Source organism: Miniopterus natalensis, chromosome 10 (assembly GCF_054644295.1).
Source record: "Miniopterus natalensis isolate mMinNat1 chromosome 10, mMinNat1.hap1, whole genome shotgun sequence".
Taxonomy (NCBI): Eukaryota; Metazoa; Chordata; class Mammalia; order Chiroptera; family Miniopteridae; genus Miniopterus; species Miniopterus natalensis.
This window is the reverse complement of record NC_142090.1, coordinates 42,028,168-42,048,811: the sequence shown is the minus strand read 5'-3', so window position 1 is coordinate 42,048,811 and position 20,644 is coordinate 42,028,168. Positions and strand designations below refer to the sequence as shown.

General features: G+C 38.7%; 1 protein-coding gene across 1 annotated transcript in view; it reads left to right on the top strand.

Annotated features, from left to right (window-relative positions):
* Window positions 1–20,644, top strand: part of SLC26A4 (solute carrier family 26 member 4) — a 49,322-nt gene that overhangs the window by 27,113 nt on the left and 1,565 nt on the right. Inside the window, exons 8-19 of the mRNA XM_016199123.2 lie at window positions 286–433; window positions 1,353–1,466; window positions 5,177–5,254; window positions 5,386–5,481; window positions 6,864–6,970; window positions 9,223–9,292; window positions 11,486–11,578; window positions 12,507–12,602; window positions 13,199–13,429; window positions 15,416–15,470; window positions 16,525–16,667; window positions 19,159–19,242. Coding sequence (XP_016054609.1) covers window positions 286–433; window positions 1,353–1,466; window positions 5,177–5,254; window positions 5,386–5,481; window positions 6,864–6,970; window positions 9,223–9,292; window positions 11,486–11,578; window positions 12,507–12,602; window positions 13,199–13,429; window positions 15,416–15,470; window positions 16,525–16,667; window positions 19,159–19,242 — 1,315 coding nt within the window. The remainder of the gene's footprint in view (window positions 1–285; window positions 434–1,352; window positions 1,467–5,176; window positions 5,255–5,385; window positions 5,482–6,863; window positions 6,971–9,222; window positions 9,293–11,485; window positions 11,579–12,506; window positions 12,603–13,198; window positions 13,430–15,415; window positions 15,471–16,524; window positions 16,668–19,158; window positions 19,243–20,644) is intronic.

Below are 20,644 nucleotides of genomic sequence, written 5' to 3'. Positions count from 1 at the left end.
AAGATTGTATGATATTAAAGAACTAACAATGACAGGTTTATTCATGTTAGAGGTACAGATAAGGCAGCATTTGTAGACTCTCAATAGGGGACAAAGAAATCAGCCAATGAGATTACATCAACCTCTAACTAAAAATTATAAAAGAGGATGCTACCACTTATGCTCGTATACTTCTGCCCTCTTGGATCACATATTTTCTTGTCTAATTTGTTGGTAGTTTGATTAGCATTTGGTAAGGTGGGAAAAAAGAATTACAGTCAAGTATTCACAGCACTTTTCCACTAGGTTCTTGCCTCCTGCACTGCCACCTGTGAAGTTATTTTCTGAGATGCTGACTGCATCGTTTTCCATTGCTGTGGTGGCTTATGCTATTGCAGTGTCTGTAGGAAAAGTATACGCCATCAAATATGATTACACCATTGATGGGAACCAGGTATGGTCACCCTTTTGCTGAACTGGTTTTCTACGGCTGAAAGTAAGAAAAATAAATAAATGGGAAAGATTTTGTTGTCTGCTAAAGAAGAGATTGGGTTCATCCACTAGTCCTTATTGAGTTAATTTCCCTCTTATGTGTGCTAATTTGAAATTACTTAAAAATATACACACTGCATCACTTCAGTTGAAGTAATCAGAATGTTGAAAGAGTTAATTCTGTCAGGTCGTAAATATCATTCAAAGTTAACATATTAGGTCAGAATAAGAATTCTTCATGTAATCCCACATCTCCTGGTAATTTTTTTAAATGGTGGCTATAATATGGCAAATAATGCAACCAATACTTCTAGTAATAGTTGTGGCCACTTTAAATTGAGGTGGTTCACTGTTAATTAATGTACACAGGACAATTTTTATAGGCATCTGATACATTGCCAGGTGAGCTCACAAATCCTCAGTTATGGTATGTTTCTGAAAACACAGCATAGCAATTACAGCAGTTAAATGATTAGTAATCAAGCAGAAGAATAGCTCTCCTAGTCATAATATGCTTCATAGCAAATATTCATCCACAGAAATAACACTTTATGTGAGAGCAGAAAAATGTTTTATGTGAGAGTTATAGTAGATATGCCACTCACCAGGAAATGAAATAAGCATTTTAGCAAAACATCAATTATCATTCCTCATCAACCTTAAAAATGATTGAGAACAGTGAGGCCTCTTTTAGGCTCTAAGGACCCCAAACTCCTGATGTTTTTCAGGCCTCTAAGCACCCTTTATGGCAAAAATTAAATTGGGACTATGAGGCAGGGTGGATTTGGGAGTTGCTTTCTTAATGTTCTTCCTTAAACACTTGGCGAGGGCCTTGAAAAAATTATATTTGTAGCACCATTGTCATTCAATCTCTCCCTTAGGAATTCATTGCCTTTGGGATCAGCAACATCTTCTCCGGGTTTTTCTCTTGTTTTGTGGCTACCACCGCCCTGTCCCGCACTGCTGTCCAGGAGAGCACTGGGGGAAAAACACAGGTAGGGAACTACAGCGTGGTAATATCCATCCACTGCAAATAATGAGTTAGAACCGTAGCTCAAGAAGGCTTGCACAAGAACTGAGCAGAACAATTAGCCTTTGAGGAGAGAGAGATGTGCTTCCTGATCTGATTACACAGGCCGCCTTGTTCACCCCCTCACCAAAAACCTTTTAAACAACAGCAATTGTGGTTTTCTGAGGTAGTAATTCTCAAATCTCTTTGAGTCAGTGCTGGGCTGGCAGATAGTTACACTTACCTGCTTTTCAATAACAATTGACAAAGGACCAGTAAAGAAGAATGCTGATTCTTATCAATGTGTTATCTGGAGATAGAGAGGGCCTAGTAAAAGCACATTCATACTGAGTTATTATATTTTCAGAAAAATTAAAAGCACTTATTTACATTTCCTCTACAAGGATCTGGAACTTCCTCCAGAGGCCTTTGGTCCCACAGAACAACAGTTTGCTAGCGAAGAATATTTTTGTTGAAACATTTTGACATTTCTTCCTAAGATTTTTCCCCCTGAACTTCCTAGTGTAGGTTTAATCTTCCCTTTTTATGTGTTCTTAAGTTGTTGTCTGCACAAGGTCACCTCAAAACCTGCAGCCCAGTTCATCTCTAGACAGCCCCTCCTTTAATTGTCCAGAAAACCAAGGAGTCATTCTCAAAGGCCATCCTTTCCAGTTGAACATGGAGTCAGAGATGCCAAGTCTAGTGGTCGGGGCAAGGGCAGGCTCAGGAATTGTGTTTCTGTTATGCCTGGAGGGCTTTCTTCTGCCAGCGCTGAAAGAGCTATTATTTAAGAGTAAAGAGTACATTGAGACTATAAAGGAAAAACAAATCCAAAGTGCACACATGCACACTCTCACACACATGCACACTCTCTCTCTCTCACATACACATGCACAGTCTTCAAATAGGGTTTATTAAGGCAGAGACACTATAAATAAGTATAAAAGAATAGCTGAGAAAACTAATGATTCCAGTAGTGGCTTGCCCAGGGAGGGCTTTAATTGTGCATATGATGCTCCTTTCCCATTTATAATGGGTCTTTGTGACAGGATTGGAAGAATGGGCCTCTTCTAGTTTCTTGGCTTCTACTGAACAAAAATTGAAGGTTTATCATTTTTATTTGTAAAATTGAGCAAACATTTCTAGCTGTGAGGAAGTAAGTAAAACAAGACAGCCCATACCAGGGAGTATAACCAGAGACCTGCAGTCAAAGGGGAAGAGGTCAGAGGTGATTTCCAAAGCTACACCCCATGTTCAGTGGGCAGCTGTCAGCAGCAAGTTTCTGCTGCTTTCATTTGGGATGGGGCATTGACAAGCTCTCCAGGTCACATGACTGTAAGCAGGTACAGGCAGATCCCCAACTGTTGATGTTCAATGTCCTGCTGTTACCTCCAGATTCAAATGAGACACAGGCTGCCTGCCTAGTAAGAATGCCCATGTAAAATGATTCCTTGGCAGAAGGTTTGGGGATAATGGTGTTTTGGTAAGCTAATACCCCTCTGCCACACACTGGTGTGTGTTACATTTAGAAGTGAAGGATGCCAGGATTTCAGTATTGAAGAATGAAACAAGCATAGAAACGCCTTGATATTTAATTACTGAAATGTATATTAAGTCCTGGGGTTAAAAGTCTAAATGCCTGGACTGAAACCCAGGGACTCATGACCAAATAAACCGGTAAGTCTCATGTTTTCTTTAAAGTTGGAGCCTCAGTTTCAGCATCTATACAATGGGCATAATAATTGTATCCACCTCATAGGGATGTTGTGAGGATTAAATGACCAAATGCTTAAAAAGTCCTGGAACATATGTACTTGTAAATGCTCATGGTTCCAGTCATTAACTCCTCAAGATAAGAACAGTGTCTTAGTACCTATGATACATATTTTATACCTGCCACAGAAAAAGCACCCAGCATATATTTGCTGAATGAATGAACAGAAGAATGAGTGTTAGTGACATTAACTGTTTCAGCACATCTACAGATTGTAGAAGAGCTCAACATTGCAACCTGTTCTGTCCCCCTCATCTGAATTCCTACTGATTCATGAAAAAGGAATTCTAATTACAAACTGTTCTCTAGCTCTGATTACCCTCTCACTTAACAGAATAATGAATTTTCTAGTAATTGAATCTGCTCATAGATACAAAATCTACAGCATTTCCCACAAACCAGCCTCAATTAAATTAAGTACAGGTAATGGGCTCCCTCACAAATTTGAATATAGTAACCAAAATAAGTCTTGATCCCCATAATTAGAGGCTTATTGTTATATATACTTGGTGAGTAGGTGGCCACCCACCTGGCATGAGGGGCAGCTGGCTCCAGGCCCTGTCCCCTAATCTCCATATCTCTCACCAATTCACAGAGCCCTACATCCACAGTGAGATGCAAGTGGCTCATGATAGACAATAAATATTGGTTAAGTAACTGCATGAAAAAAAGGGAAAAAAATAAGGGAGGACGGGGGGTGGATATTAGCCTCTTTGTTTCGGAGGTAAGAAAGCTCACCAAGGTGCTGGCACTCTGGAGGTGTGGCGCTGGGCGGTAGCACGAGGCCTAGGAAAGGGATGTGGGTGCACAAAGGAAACTTTTTAGTGCGTCATACACACGAGACCGCCTCGGCTGACCTAGCCGTCCTCTGAACATGAGTGACCAGTTTGCTAGCTGAAGTGAATGAGTATGACGATGAAATTTACTTAAGTTTTGTACCTGTCTCCTTTAACTCAAACATCTTACACTCGGCAGTACTTGTGCCCAGTGCAGCCCTTCCTGTTGCTTCCTCTCTGATTGCTTTGCTTCTGGTTCCCTGTCTCCTTTTCTCCTTTGTTTCAGAGCTTCTAGTCTTCACCTCGGCCATGCCCCAGCTGAACAGAGAATTCATTGGTCATCTGATTAAACCAGAGAATAGTCCCCACCCCCTCAGCCTTTCTCCTAACTATTTATGGATCTTAGGAGAGATTTTTTTTGCCAGCAAAGGTAAAGTTTCTGAAGCTTTCTTTACCCTGCTACTGCCCATCATCACTTGGGCTACCAGGTTGCAAAGTTCTGAGCCTGCATCTGGGGAACTGTTAGAGGAAGCAGGAGACATGGCCCCACTTCTCAGTAGGCTCATGTGGCATGTTGAGTTTGCAATAAGACTGGCAAATTTATTTTGTCTGAGACTTTGGTAGCAAAGATGTGCTACAAGTACAAAGTGTTATCAGAATTGTTGTTACGGCTGCTAATTCAATAATGCAGGAGAATCAGTAAATTCCCTAAGAACTTACTTCCCTAAAACAGTACCATGATCTGTTGTTGGGGAGGAGGGATGATCCATGTTTCTTGGTAGGGCAAATAATTAATTAGAAGTTTGGCCTCCTGAATTGACATCCAAACTAGAGGTCTCATATATCCAGATGAAATCCAGATCAAACTAGCTTTCCTTTAGCAGACTTAGTCTCCACATTTTCTTTAATTTATCTGCTATAGCTACTACATATATGGTTTCCATTTTTCTTCATTTTTTTGTGTTTGTTTTTTTTAAGTTTTAGCAAGTAATTCTTATTTCTCTCAACAGTATCTAGCAGAAGGGGGGAGGTCAGGAAGCATCAAGTGCACCTGTGAATGGGCTCTCTGATGCACACACCCAGCACGCTGGGAGGCGTGAGGGAGAAGGAAGAACTCTGTTCATGGGAGCTGTGTGTCTCTTTCAGATTGCCGGCATCATCTCGGCTGGGGTTGTGATGATTGCCATAGTTGCCTTGGGGAAGCTGCTGGAGCCCCTGCAGAAGGTATAACTCTGCTTCTCAGCACATTGATTGCATACTTTCTCTGCCACCAGAGAAATAACAGGAGATTTATAAATCATCACATGGAGAACCATTCCTCTCAATAACACAGCCTTCCCTTTCTCTCTTGGCAGTCGGTCTTGGCAGCTGTTGTAATTGCCAACCTGAAAGGGATGTTTATGCAGGTGTGTGACGTTCCTCGTCTATGGAGGCAGAACAAGATTGACGCTGTAAGTCACCCATTTTTCTCTCAAATAAGATTGGGTTCTTAAATAAAAAATAGAAAAAGATTTGGTTCTTATTTGCTTCCTGCCATCATTATGTTCCCTTTTCTCCTAAATCTTGCATTTTGGGAGCCCAAGGGCAGAAATTAAACATGTGTAGATAAGCCAAAGTTTTGAAGTCTTCCACGTGAACTGTATTGATGAAGGTCTTGTATCTCTGGGAAGATCCATTTTCGGCAAGAATCCCATAGAGCTCATTCATATACTGTTTGCCTTCTAAGGCCCAAAGACAAACTAACAAACAAACAAACAACAAAAAAAACCACACATCTAATTTAGAAGGAAAAACAAAACACAAAGCAAAGCGAAAACAAAGTAAAAATACAAAAACCCATGCTGATTATAATTCTGACCAAAGTAACCTTTACAACTGTTCTGAGGAGTGATAAAAACTAGAAACTAAATCCTTTACAGTTATGTTCTAATTTAAACCAGAACAGATGAAAGGAATGAGAAAACGTCCTATATATTGATACAGAAAGATCTCCAAAACAAATTAAGTAAACAAATGACCAGTGCTGAATAGAAGTGTGTATAATACACTAAAAGATGAAAGAATGAAACATTCATTGTAGTCACATTTACTTGTATTTATAAAAAGACATGCTGGTGAAAAGTGTGCATGTGTATTGTTATGTTCACACACACACAGACACTCAGAGAGAGAAATAAGAAGATATAAATAAGGAGGGAAGATAGGAATGAGTGAAGAGGGGAGAGAGCTGCAAGCAAGGTTTATGTTGTACACCCTTTTTATATTAATTCCATTTTGAACATGTTAATATATTACCTATTCAAAAATTAAATAAAAAATATTTAAATAGGACAGTTGGTCTATATTGGGAATGCAAATTTCTGCTTCCACTTAAATATGAAATGAACTTAGAATATTTTTTAAAAGCTGTACAATTGACCCTTGAACAATGTGAGGGTTGGGCCACTGACCCCCTGCACAGTCAAAATTCCACATATAACTTTTGACTTGACAAAAACTTAACTACTAATAGCTTACTGTTGACCAGCATTACCAATAACATAAATAGTTGATTAATACATATTTTGTATGCTATATGTTTTATATATGCATCCTTACAATAAAGTAAGCTAGAGAAAAGAAAATGTTATGAATAAAATCATAAGGAAAATAAATTTACAGTTCTTACTGAAAAAATCCACATATAAGTGGACCCATGCAGTTCAACCTGTGTTGTTCAAAGGTCGACTGTAATTTGTTCATGGACAATTGATCTTATTATTTTTATAGGTAATCTCTCACCTGATGGTACATGATAAATTAATATAATTCTTTTTATTTCTATTTTTTCTAGGTTATCTGGGTGTTTACATGCATAGTGTCCATCATTCTGGGGCTGGACCTTGGTTTACTAGCTGGCCTTATATTTGGATTACTGACTGTGGTTCTGAGAGTTCAGTTGTGAGTAATATAAGACCCAGGCTACCTATAAACAGAACAACACACCCTGAGATTTCTTACACTATTTTTATAAATATAGTAAAACGACTCCCTTTCATAATAGTTACTATACATTATGTGCTTCTATGAGTTAAGCACATAGTGAGTGCTTTACACACATTATCATATTTAATTTTCAAAAAAATCCTGTGAAAAGTTATATTATTTTCATTCTATAGGTAAGAAAATTGAAGCTCAGCAAGGTTAAGAACCTTCCTTAAGATCACATAGCTAGTAAGAGGGAAAACCAGGATATGAACCCAGACATATCTCACCCCAAAATCTATGCACTTAGCCTCAAGCTCTAACACTGGTGCTCTCCTCCTAGCCATGGTAAGACCAAAAGATATATGATTCAGCAAAAGACTGAGATTGCTTTGCAGTTTCCTTTTAAAATGAGATGAAGTTTGTGAGGTACTAAGCCCAAGACTCAGGACAGAATAGTTATTACATATATTTTAACTCATTTCTTTTGAAGCTAGTAACCCAGAAGTTATGTAACCCAGAACAGGAGACTTTAAAAGCTAATTGCCACCAAAATTTATTCAAATCTATACCCAATAAGCCACACAATTATATGAAGAAAATATAATTAGATCATCGTCAGAGTGAAAGCAGCAAAGACACAGTTTAATGGAAAATCATTTGTGAGGCCACCTGAGGGATATGATTTTTAAAAAAAAATATGTCTTTACTGATTTTAAAGAGAGGAAGGGAGAGGGAGAGATAGAAACATCAGTGATGAGAGAGGCATTGATCGGCTGCCTCCTCCACACTTCGCACTGGGGATCAAGCCTGCAACCCGCGCATGTGCCCTGACAGGAAATCAAACTGTGATCTCCTGGATCCTAGGTCGATGCTCAACCACTGAGTTACACTGGCTGTGCTGAAAGGGTATGATTTTTGTTGGTTTTGTTTCGACTTTTGAGAGGCTTCTTGTTCTACGAAATTGTCTGAACAGAGAGGGAAACAGAGCTTCTCTCCTTCCTCCAATTTTATCTTTCTAGACTTTTGGCCCCTTCTCTGCCTGTGCTTGGGGAGTGAAGGAATAAAAAACCTGGAAAAGCATCACCACCAACGTCTTCAGTTTAGCATAAATCCACCTTTCCTGTTCCATCAACCAGTTCTCTCCCTTCTTTCCTCCCCTGGCATGTTGGAACCTACAAAAGGCTTGTGTTTACTTCCTTGGCACCCTTACCGGTGGCCAAGGGCCCCAAAGATTTCACAAGCTCCCAAAGTGCCCAGCTTGCTTCTGTGTAATAACTCAGGAGCTGCCCTTAAAAGAGGCTCCTCTCGTGCTCTGTATGCCTCAGCATTTACTTTCCTGTGTGGGTGTGGTTGGGAGAGAGAGTTTTGTGGAGAGAGACTATATAGTTTATGAGCTTTATGTTAAAAATCAGTACAGCACAGTAAGCCGAGGAGAAATTGGTGGCACATCTTAGCTGCTGAGATTAATTATTTAGGCTTTTAGCCAACAGAAAGCAGTATCCTCCACAGTATTTAATTTCTAGTAATTATAAGGCTGATCCAGAGAGCACATTGCTGAAAGAACCCCAAATAGAAACTCTTTCTTTAGGAATTGTATTTAGCATATGTCTCTAGTCACACTTGAAGATTCATGGAATTTATTTGATTGCAGCAGGAACAGGAAATGGGAAGGGCTTATTTCTGGTCCTCCCAGGCTCCTATTTCTATAAAATGAGACTAATTTGATCACTGCAGACTCTCCATACTTCATCAGAAAATTGCGATAACTCACAAGTAAGTTCCAAGCCCTGGCACTGTTCCAGGCACTGAAGACCAATGGGGTAGGTAAGGATAGGGGCTGGCTGCTCCTGAACCCTGGGCCTTTTCAAGCTTCTCTGATTCTCAGTTTGCTCAGCAAAGAAAATGAGAATAATACTGCTGACCTTTCAGGGTTATGGTGGGACTTCAGTAAGATGTAACAGGTGTGAATGCTCTTTGCTTGTCCTATAAAGTCGGATGCTCATTATTTCTCTCAGCCACCAGAAAAGAGCCACGGTTCCTCCTCGTCCGACTGCACACAAACACCAGCTGATCACTTCAGAGTTAGCTACAGGAGCAGGCCGTCTGCAATAGCGACAGTCCAAAAATATCAGAAGGATGGGCTCTTTAGTAGCTTTTATTTCTTCTAACTTTTTATTCCAAAACATGCCTGTTCTAAAAAATCCTGACCTTAATTTTTCTTTTAGTCCCTCCTGGAACGGTCTTGGAAGCATCCCTACCACAGACATCTACAAAAGTACCAAGAACTACAAAAATGTGAGTGCCTTTGTGAAACATTTGCTAGGCTTGGTTTGCTAGCCTGGATTTTCAGGGCTTGCATATTTCTCTTCTAGTATGCTAGGGACAAGGTGGGCAAAGATGGGGGGCTTCTGCCAGGAAATTCCAGAAGTCCACTGGGGTGTCATTAAAACTTTGGACTCTTTGTGCCCTGTGATATCCATGGTTCACATGAATGGTCTTGGAAGCTAGTTGAATGTCATTTTAATGTCAAACCATTGTAAGAATAATTTTTAAAAATAAGCAATTCAGTTATTTCCAGAAGTTGAATCAAATTCTATTTCTCTGGATAAAAGGGGTCAAAAGGTATAAATTTCTAGTTATAAAATCAATAAGTCCTGGGGCTGTAATGTGCAGCATGGTGACTGTAGTTAATAACACTGTATTACATATTAGAAAGTTGCTAAGAGAATAGGTCTTAAAAATTCTCATCACAAGGAAAACGTTGTAATTATGTATGGTGACAGATGCTAACTAGACTTACAGCGATGATCATTAACAATATATACAAATACCAAATTAGGGTGTATACCTGAAACTAATATAATGTTTTATGTGAATTATACCTCAACAAAAAAATGTGGACAGAGCCTCAGAAACCTCTAGAATAAAATAAAACAGATTGACATATATAATGAGATTCCCAAAAGAGGAGGAAAGAGAAAAAAGGCAGACACAATATTTGAATAAATATCAAAACTTCCCAAAAGTTGATGAAAAACATCACATACAAATCCAAAATGCCCACCAAACCCAATTTCTGTAAACACAAAGGTCCACACACCTCGGCACAGTACAGTGACACTGCTGAGGCATTAAAAAGTTTAAAGCATCAAGAGGAAGAGAAAAATTATATTTCTCTGCTATGTTTCCATATCTTCTATAAAATTGTTTAAAATCCCTGAAAGAATTTTTTCATTCATTTCTAGTAAGAGACTTTCATGTTCTCTGTCACCAAGAACCTATTTGACATTGTGCTCTATCCTTGGAATTGAAAGGAATAATATAAAATACAGGAAATAAAAAACAAAGAAAATAAACATCTTACCATTGGGCTTGTAGTTCCTGCAGATAAGAGTGCTTAGCTGCTGGCAGGGAAAACAAAGATGAAAAATCAGAGAAAGGAAATGAACACAACACTAATTTAGCAAAAAAAGTTTTTTTAAAAATTTAAAATTAAAAAATGTGAACCCTAGGAAGTTGTACTCTAATTTTTACCTTAACATTAAAAAAAAATTGGACACTGAATCTGGATTCCACAACCTACTTCAGTTTTGTTGAGCCAAGTGCCATTAAGAGTTAAAAATGATTCTAGAGAACCTCTTGGCTTTGGGTTCTGAGTTCTGAATCCTAGGCTCTGGCTTGCAGAGACCTTGCCCAAGTCACTTAACTCTCAGGGCTTCCGTTTTCGTGTCTGACGCCGCTGGACTAAAATTGTTAAGATTCCTAAAGACTGGACTAGCCTGTGATTCTGTGGGTTTTAGTTTTGGTCTGGCCACTCTATGTTGGGGTAAAAACAAGCAAATGATATCACAGCCCTAGCTGGGTGGCTCAGTTGGTTGGAGCATCATTCGGTGTGCTAAAAGATTGCGGGTTCGATTTCCAGTCAGGGCACATACCTGGGTTATAGGTTTGATCCCTGGTCGGGAAGCAACCGATCGATGTTTCTCTCTCACATCAATGTCTCTCTCTCTCTCTCTCTTCCTCTCATTAAAAGAAAAAAAATCAGTGAACATATCCTCAGGTGAGGATTTTTTTTTTTTTTTAAATGACATCATAAGCCTCAGCTCCTGCAGATTCCCTTGATTTTGCTACTTTTTATTTTATTTTAGAAGAATGTGGGGGAAAAGATGGGGCAGTAGTATGAACTTAAGGCAACTCATGTCATTGTCCTGAGCCCTTTTTTCATCTGGAAATCAGAGAGTTGAATAATTGCTTTTGAAGGCCCTTTCTATCATGACCTTCTGTAAGACTGTGGAGGTTCAGGAGTTCGGGTAAACTATTGCCTCCCAACTGGGATGAGGATCCTATTTAAGGAAAGTTGAGTGCTGCTACCCAGCTCCTCTGAGCAATTATAACTCAGCTTCTAGATGAATAGCCAGAAATTTAATTGATTATTTGAGGCCTGAAATTATTTAATCTCAGACAATTTTTTTTTTTTTTTAATGCTAGATTGAAGAACCTGAAGGAATGAAGATTCTTAGGTTTTCTAGTCCTATTTTTTATGGCAACGTCGATGGTTTTAAAAAATGTATCAAGTCTACAGTAAGTATTTTATCCCTAGAAATTTGGTTGCTAAGCTCCTTTAAAACTTCATTCATTCTACAGGTATTTATTGGACTCAAACTGGGCATAAGGCCCTATACCCTGTTCCCTTTGTACATGACATCAAAAATTATAACATAACATTCTTGCACTCAAATAACTTACACTCTATTGGGGATTGGAAAAAAACAGATAACACAGATGTTAAAATCCAGGTAGCAGTGACTATGCTGGACAAAAACACTAGAGTTGCCTCCAGGCAGAATTGGAGTAAGTTCCAAATGAATAATATAGACAGTACATGTTAAGAGTTCACAGAAGGGGGTGATCCATGTTAATTGGAACTCATTGGGCTTTGTGTGACTGAGGGCAGAAGGATGGAGATTGTATCAGGTGTTTGGGAACTTCGAGAACTGAGAGGAAAAGGTGGGAACATTGAGGGGAGGGTTGCCCAATAAAGGGTTAGAAAGTATAAGTGGAACATGGAAGCAGGAAATTCTGGTCTTGAATTCCATGCTACGCTTCAAAGTTAGGTTTTATCTCTAGATCAGTGTTTTACTATGTGAGTTCTAGGTGAACTGCTGGTTCAGGGGAACATTCATAGATTTTGCAATAACAAAAGGGTTCTTTAATGTCAAGGAAATTTGGAAAACACAGATTTAAAGCTAAAGAAGGTTTTTTTTGTGTGTGTTGTGTTTTGTTTGTTTTTTGGCTCTTTTGTTTTCTAGTGTCTTGGAGTCTTTGATATGCCATTGAGTCTCTGGGTGGGTGGTGTAGATGGCCAGTAGTGGAAACCTCAAGAATTTCTTATTTGGCAGAATGTCTCAAGTAATAATATCACTAGAGAAATAACCTTTCCAGATAACAATTGCCATTAATGAGCATTAGGAACCAGATGTTTTAAGTAACTTGACATTTATTTCCAAAGGTTGGATTTGATGCCATTAGAGTGTATAATAAGAGGCTGAAAGCACTGAGGAAAATACAGAAACTCATCAAAAAAGGGCAATTAAGAGCAACAAAGGTGAGGCAACATCTTACTTTCCCCTCTTAAATTCTTTGCTTTCTCAGATGAAAATGAAAGCAATTAGATTGCCTAAAATTAAATCTACCCCCTTTGGTACCCTGATGTGTGCAAGCAGATAACACACATGTGTCAGGGAACACCTGAGTTGTTCTTATAGGCAAGAAGAAATGGGAGGAAATAAAATGGAATCAGCAGAAAAAAACACAGGGTGTGAGTTCTTTTTCCATCATGAAATAAACCTTGTTTTTACTGAAAGGAACAAAATAATTCAATTCAATGCCATAAAATTATAATAGAAGGCAGTAAATTCATAAACTTTTAGAGTACTTAACTTTTTATTTTCCTGCCAATGTATCTCTTGGCCAATTCCACAATCTTCCAGAAGTGAAGTTTCCTGCCTCCTCTGCATTTCTATTTTTCTTCCTAGAGAACATCAAAATTTAGACTGAGGTGAATTTCATTCCTTATGAGTTCTTCCCCTCAATGTTCTGCTTACCAAGGAAGTTTGTAGGATTTTTGAATAATTTGAAATAAGTTGTTGAAAGACATCCCAAATCATTGGCAATTAAGTTGGCAGTATTTTCTTTGTTTAGAATGGCATTATAAGTGACGTTGGTTCATCAAATAATGCTTTCGAGCCTGATGAAGATATTGAAGATCCAGAAGAACTTGATATCCCAACCAAGGAAATAGAGATTCAAGTGGATTGGAATTCTGAGATTCCAGTGAAAGTGAATGTTCCAAAAGTGCCAATCCACAGCCTCGTGCTTGATTGTGGAGCTGTATCTTTCTTGGATGTTGTTGGAGTGAGGTCACTGAGAGTGGTAAGGTTCTAAGTGTTTGAATTATAGATTAGGAGCTTTGGCAATAGTAAAACCATACGGGTTGCCCAGTCTTACAAAAGGATGATTGATTGCATAGGCTCTGTACTTTTTCTAGGGGAATGCTTTTGCTATAGAGTAATATTTTAAATCATGAGCCATGCCATGGGGCCAGACTACCTGGGGTTGAATCCTAGCTCTACCATTTGCTGCAGTGTGATTATAGGCAAGTTGCTTAACCTGTCTGTACCTCAATTGTGAGGATAATGACAGTACCTATTTCCTATGGTTTTTGTGAAGATTAAATAAGCATATGTATGGTTATTTATGGTTTAGAACAGTATCTGGCACATAGCTACCTCTCAGCAAATATTAACATCTATTATGTTTCATTTTTCTGAAAATAGATAGGAAATGGGATATGAAAAGAAGGAAGTTTATGTTAAATATTATGTTTTTATTTGTTATGTGAACAGCAGCAGAATGGGGAATACCAGGTACATGTAGGACTGGAAAAGCCAGGCATTATTAAGAGGTTAGAGCAGGAAGCAGGTCAGGCATCTAGGAAGTCAAAACATTAATGAGCATGTAGGACAAGAACAGTCATGATATCAGACACCAGCTATGCAAGGTCGAGTTCATTCTTTCAAAAAATAGACCTGAAGTGCTTAATATGTGCCAAGCATTCAGTCAGGCACCAGAGAAAAATAGTGAAGCAGTCATAGTCCCTATCCTCATGGGACTAAGCAGTCTAGAGGCAAAGGCAAACGTTAAGTAACCTGTTAAATAACAACTGCACTAAGTATTCCAAAGCAGGCAAACTGGGTCTCAGCTTGATCAGGAGTGTCAAGTTCAGGTGAAGTTTCAGGTAGGTATCAAGCAAGTCAGGCAGAAAAGTGAGCAGGTTAAAGACACCAAGAACCAGATGTAATAATATGAAATGGACCCTCAACTAAGTTTTAACTTTGCTGAGGCTTCTTGGCTATCTATGCAAGGGTAGGAAATCATTCCAGGGTGCAGGCACTAGGTAGGTAAGGTGGAAAACTGATCATACTTGACAAAAGAATGTGAGAAAATGCTGCAGCTTCTCTCTCAGTTCTCTTAGCAGACCTGATTATTAGCTCACTTGGGAGCACACCCTGATTCTTCATTGTGCATCTCACGCTAGGCACTGGAGCAGGTGCATTGGAGATGGTGTTGGCCAGAGGGTTTAGTGAATTACTTTTGGGAAGAGTCTTTATTTAATGCCAGAATATTTTCTACTCCTAACAGAAAATTGCTTTCAAATGTTGTAATGACAATTATGAAAAATCCAAACTTGATACTTTCATAGAAGTCTTGATCTTCTCCCCAGAGATTTCAAGTTCTCTTTTATTATTGCCCATGGATCTTACACCTTGATTTTATAAATTAAGCTTTTCATTTTGAGATAATTGTAGATTCCCATAAAGTTGTAAGAAATTATATAGAGAGGTCCTCTGTACCCCTTACCCAATTTCTCCCAATGCTAACATCTTGCAAAACTATTGTCCAAAATCACAATCAAGATACTAAGATTGACACAGTCAAAATACAGAGCCTTTAGTTTTTAGGTCAGTTTTTACATTCACAATCTGGTGGCCACATATCTACATCCATATATCTTTCATTCAAAGATATAAACTCATACTCTTGTCTCTGATCTGCAGGGGCTGTATTAAGAAATCTCCTGTACTCCCTTTTCTTCCTTCCACAAATATTTATTAAGCACCTCTGTTGTTGAGCACTGTGCTCTTGAGCACTGGATGTTTCCACCTCTTGAGATTCAGTCTTATCATCCCTAATCATTTCATCACGGTAGGCTGAAAACCTCTGTGGTTTTCCAATAATGAACTTTCCTCAAAGTCCTGTTTAACCATGAAAGTATTGAAGTTTCTCCTGAGCAAGTAACTGAATGCTACTGAATACGGGCAGGTAAAGTTACTCAAGTTCTCCTTTTTAAATTTTTAGGTTGTCAAAGAATTCCAAAGAATTGATGTAAATGTGTACTTTGCATCGCTTCAAGGTAAATGCATATATGTACATATGTATCTATAAGACTTTCCCCTAAGCCCTTTCTCCCATCTTGGAATGTGGATACATCATGACCAAAAGCCTTAAAAATGACTTTTTATTGTGATAAAAAATGTATAACAAAATTTGCTATTTTAGTCACATTCAAGTTGCATTTAATTCAGTGGCATTAAGAACATTTACAATGTTTTGCAACCATCACAACCATCTATTTCCAAAATTTGTCATCACTATGAACAGAAACTCTACCCATTAAGCAATCAGGCTGAGGGCCAATTTGCACCATAGAGCTGGTGATGCAGTGCCAGATCAATGTGGAAACGTCCCAGGGAGAGCAGAGCTGCAGATAACTTAGATGCCTGAAAACTAGACGATCCTCCAGGATATTATTCTGTCCATGTCCGTATGAGAGTATGTGTGTAGGAAAATACTAAATGCTTTGGCTGAGTTCTCTAGAAACAAAGACTGAGATAAGGATATTTGCGCAAGTGATTTACTGAAATAGTACACTTTGGAAAAATTCATGAAAGAGTGAAGGGAGCAAGATAGGGAAGGGGAATAAGCTGGACAAAAGACTTGCAAAAGTCTGACTTACCTAATTTCCCAGGGAGTACACAGCAGGAAGAGCACCAGAGGGCTATTCCTCCTTGAGGCAAGGGAGCCAGCTTTTTAATCCCCATGTCAGTTTGTCAGTGGCTGTAGGCCACCCTAGGGTGGGAGTGTAACCTCCCAGGCCTTTTTCAGGCGAGACAGTTCCCATTGGCCCAGGGAAGTTCTCCAAAGAAGGCCACAGCTGTGAACCATTAGCAGCCAGAATCACAACTGGAGGATGGGGACCTGGTCAGGAAACAAGGCCATCTACTACAACCAGTTATGGTATAACCATGCCATGTGCTACTGGAAAATAAACTCGGTGTAGAACAGGGCCACGTTTTGAAAATGAGAAAAAAGAATTAAAAGGAGGACCTACCAAAACTTAGTATTGGTTGATGTTACAAAATATCCTTATTTAGAGACTAACTAAACATTCTTTCTTTCCTTTGAAGATCATGTAATAGAAAAGCTGGAGAAATGTGGTTTCTTTAATGATAACAGAAAGGACATATTCTTTTTGACTGTCCATGATGCTGTCCTCCATGTACAGAACCAGGTTAAATCCCGAGAAATTCAAGATTCCATTTTAGAAACGGTAAACATTTAACTTTTCTACATATGTATCTTTCTTGAACTATCATGATTTCTATTAATGGCAAAAATTCCACAAATTTAGGTTTGAATCCCAGCCTTGTGGGATGTTAAGCCATCTGGTTAATTTCTCAGAGCCTCAATTTTCTCACCAATAAAATGGCAGTAAAAACATTTTCTTTGCTAGGTAGATATGAAGACTAAGTATGATAGTTCATAGGAAAGCACCTAAGAACACCTAGTATATATTATTCTATAATGTGTAGGCTTACTAATAAGTAGGCTTTAGCTGTAGTGCCTTTTTAGAATATAGGCACTGAATCTCGGATCTTCTAGGACTTGTATATACAAATGCAGTTTAAATTTTCAGCAGTCTAGAAACTCTTAATGATAAATGTCTTTAAATAGGATCCATTAGATCATAAGTGATCGTTGAAAAATAAAAATAAAATAAAAGCCATGAATTATCCCAGAGTTAATTATCCCCCACAGAATAGAATAAATCCTGATTTCCTGTGGGATTCCTATTTTTCAGTCCTCTTGTCAGGCACCTGGGAGACTTGAGTGCTTCTGGTCTGGGTATGAGGCTGGGCCTACTGGTGGGCCTGGTACAAGAACCTCTTCTCTCATGGACCTTCCCACAGTAAATTTCTGAAACAAAAACAATACCTATAAAAATAATTATTATTATTCCAGGGACACAGTCTACTATATTTTACATTGCTTCTTTTTCCCTCTAAAATTAGGATAGATTCTTATCGGAAATTGGAAATTAATGTCTGAAGTAAAAAAATAATTTAGAAAACAATAGCACATTATTCTTTTAAGCCATTGTTAGAGAGATTGCTCTGCTTAATGCTGCTGGAGAAAATACTAGTCCTAAAACCAAGATCTGGATCTTAAATACAAAAAAGGGGGGGGGTATAGTAAAACCACAAATCTAAAAAAAAGCTACATGCAAAATGCTCATCTTTGAAAACTCATAAACCTTTTTCTATCTAACTTAAAATTTTCTAACCCATAGGTAACAATGACAAAGTAGGATCATGTAAAGTATCTTAAAAAAACCCTCATTAAAGGTAAAATAGACTTGCTCTGGCCGGGTGTCTTAGTTGGTTGGAGCATCATCCTATACACAAAAAGGTTGCAGGTTCAATCCCCGGTTGGGACTGTACTGATCAATGTTTCTCTTTCTCCCCCGTCCCTTCTAGAATCAATAAAAGCATATCCTTGGGTGAGGATTAATTTAAAAAAAAAAAAAAAAAGTAAAATAGAACCAAGGTGTCAAGTTCTTTCTCAGCATGAAAAGTTATTTTATTATTTGTTTACACCCTGTTCTGACCCAAGATCTTAGATCCCATGAATGTCATAGAAGCCACTAACCAGCAGTGCCTTTACCAGCATCAGACTCAACATTGTTTGTAATCAGAGAGGCATTGCGAGTGGCTGGGATGGATTTTTTGACCCTGAACAAGTGTCAGATTGAGTATAACTGAATGGTTGTATTATATACCTACTGGTTCACTGAATAGTGGGCTGAGCACTAGTGGTAGCCTCTCAGGTCAGGAAACTTATACTTCTGTGTACCCTCAGTATCTAGCACAAAGCCGTTTATATGGTAGATGTAGAGTAAATGATGATAAATCCTACCTGTGACACCTTCCTTTTCTTTGGGAAGGGTAACTTGTATATTACAGATATTGTGGATGCAGTGGTATGACCCTCTTCCTATCCCTTCATATGACCAACACAAGGACTATCCCAGGACAGTCCCAATTTGTAGTTACACCTATCCTCTCACTTTTCCATTGTGTCTGACCACCTGCACAGGGACTAAATTCTCTAATTCATTTCCACATTAGCAAAGAGAATTGGATTATTTGTGAGATGAAAAGTAGCTAAAAAGCTTTTTGAAATGCCACTCTTGATATACATCTGAACTTGCTTTGGGAATATCCTTCTTTACGCATGAGACAAAGCCCAAACTGTTATTGGTTTCCTCATTGCTTACTACTAAAAACCAGAACTTTCATGAACTACTAACTTGGTCCATGGATGCTGGTTTCCATCTCCAATGAAATTAATATCCATTAGGACTGTTTATTGTCGTCAGTCATGAGCCCATTCATTGCATGCTCCATGCTGTACTAAGTGCTCTTAGTTTAGCCCTTGAAATAAAGACACTATTGATGCTAAATCGTTCAGGCAGACGAGGTGACTCCTAAGAGGCATGTGCTTCAGAGGCTAGGGAAGAGAGTGGAAAAGGAGGTCGTCAATGGAGAACGATGCCAGTTCACACCTGAATGTGAAAAATGGTACAGGGAAAACGCTCAGTGAGAAATACGAAGGGACAAGAAAGCTGAAAAGATTCTGAAGGGCATAGATTATTATAAATGAGAGGCACCAGCAGTGCTTCAAGTTGTTTTCAGTGGAGTATCAGGTGGGTCGATGCTATTATATTTTCAATAAATATTCTCTGTGTTCTCTTTGTCAAGATCTCCCTCATCCAAGACCACAAAGATCCTCTTGAATTAATGGAAGCAGAGCTGATTGAAGAAGAACTTAATGTTGAGGATGAGGTATGAACATTATTTTCTTTCAAAGAAAATAATTTGGATTAAATCTTGAATAAATCGAATAATACATACAGTGACTATGTCTGATACAAATTATTCAGAGAAAACTTTAAAAAAAAATACCCAAAAGATGGCTTAATAGAAAGGGGAAAATGGAAAACAAGAATTCCCCCTTGAAGACATTAAGAACTTGGAACCTTCTGCCCCAGATCAGCAACTGGAAGCAGCCAACACACTGGTCCTGATTTTATACCTAAGCCTTCACATACTTTTTCTTCCACAGACCTAAGGAATAGAGGAAGGGTGATTAGAGTGAATTTCTAACCCAGGAGTTTCATAAGCTTCAGAATTAGTATGTGAGCACCAGGAGCCTCATGACCTTTCTTCATCTGACTGATAATGGCCTAGAAAGACTGATTCTATGTAATTTTTATGCTCTCGGGGACATCAGTCAATTCCTAGGAAACTTGACTGAAATTTGTAGTTATCAGAGTAAACTTTGTGGCTCCACCGCTGAGTAAAATGGGGCTAACAAAAGAAGATCATAGAAGTTGAAAGTTGAGCTGGGCCGGGCGTGGCTCAGCGGTTGAGCATCGACCTAGGATTTAGGCGATCGGGGTTCAATTCCCAGTCAGGGCACATGCCCTGGTTGAGGGCTCAATCAATGACTCTTTCATCATTGATGTTTCTATCTCTCTCTCCCTCTCCCCCTCTCCTTTCCTCTCTCTGAAATCAATAAAGATATATATTTGAAAAAAAAAAGTTGAAAGTTGAAAGATGTCTTAAAAATCAAGTAGTGCTCATGCAGAAATCCCCCCTACACTATGTCTAAGGATGTTCACTCAGCTTTTGCATGAACATTTCCAGACATTGGCAACTAGTAGCTTTTCCAGGGAGTTTGTTACATGGTTGGAGGTCTCCAAGTGTTAGTTGTGCTTACAAAACTAGATTTGGCCTTTCTCTAATAACTGGTGACTGAAATCTACCTTCTCTAGCAATACAAACCATTCCACTGAACAGCCATTAAATATTTGAGAGTATCTCTCAGGTCTCCACCATACTCTGCTCCAGGTGGGACTCCTCCAGTTCCCTTTAACATTCCTCATAGACACAAAATTTGTCAATGCTTCTCTGGCAAAGAAGGGGACACAAAACGCTAGACAGGGTCAGGCCAGCATGGAGATCATGCAACCATGACCTACCTTGATCTCATTAAGATATTTCTATTATTATGACTGGAAAATGTGTTTATTTTCATAATAGCTACATCAAAATCTTTGCTTCTGTTGAGCAGGGGTCAACTAAAGACTTGGGCATTTTCACAGAAGTCGTCATCCAGCTGGGCTCCCCATTTATATTTACGTAATTGGTTTTTGACCCCCCTAGTGCAGGACTATACATTTCT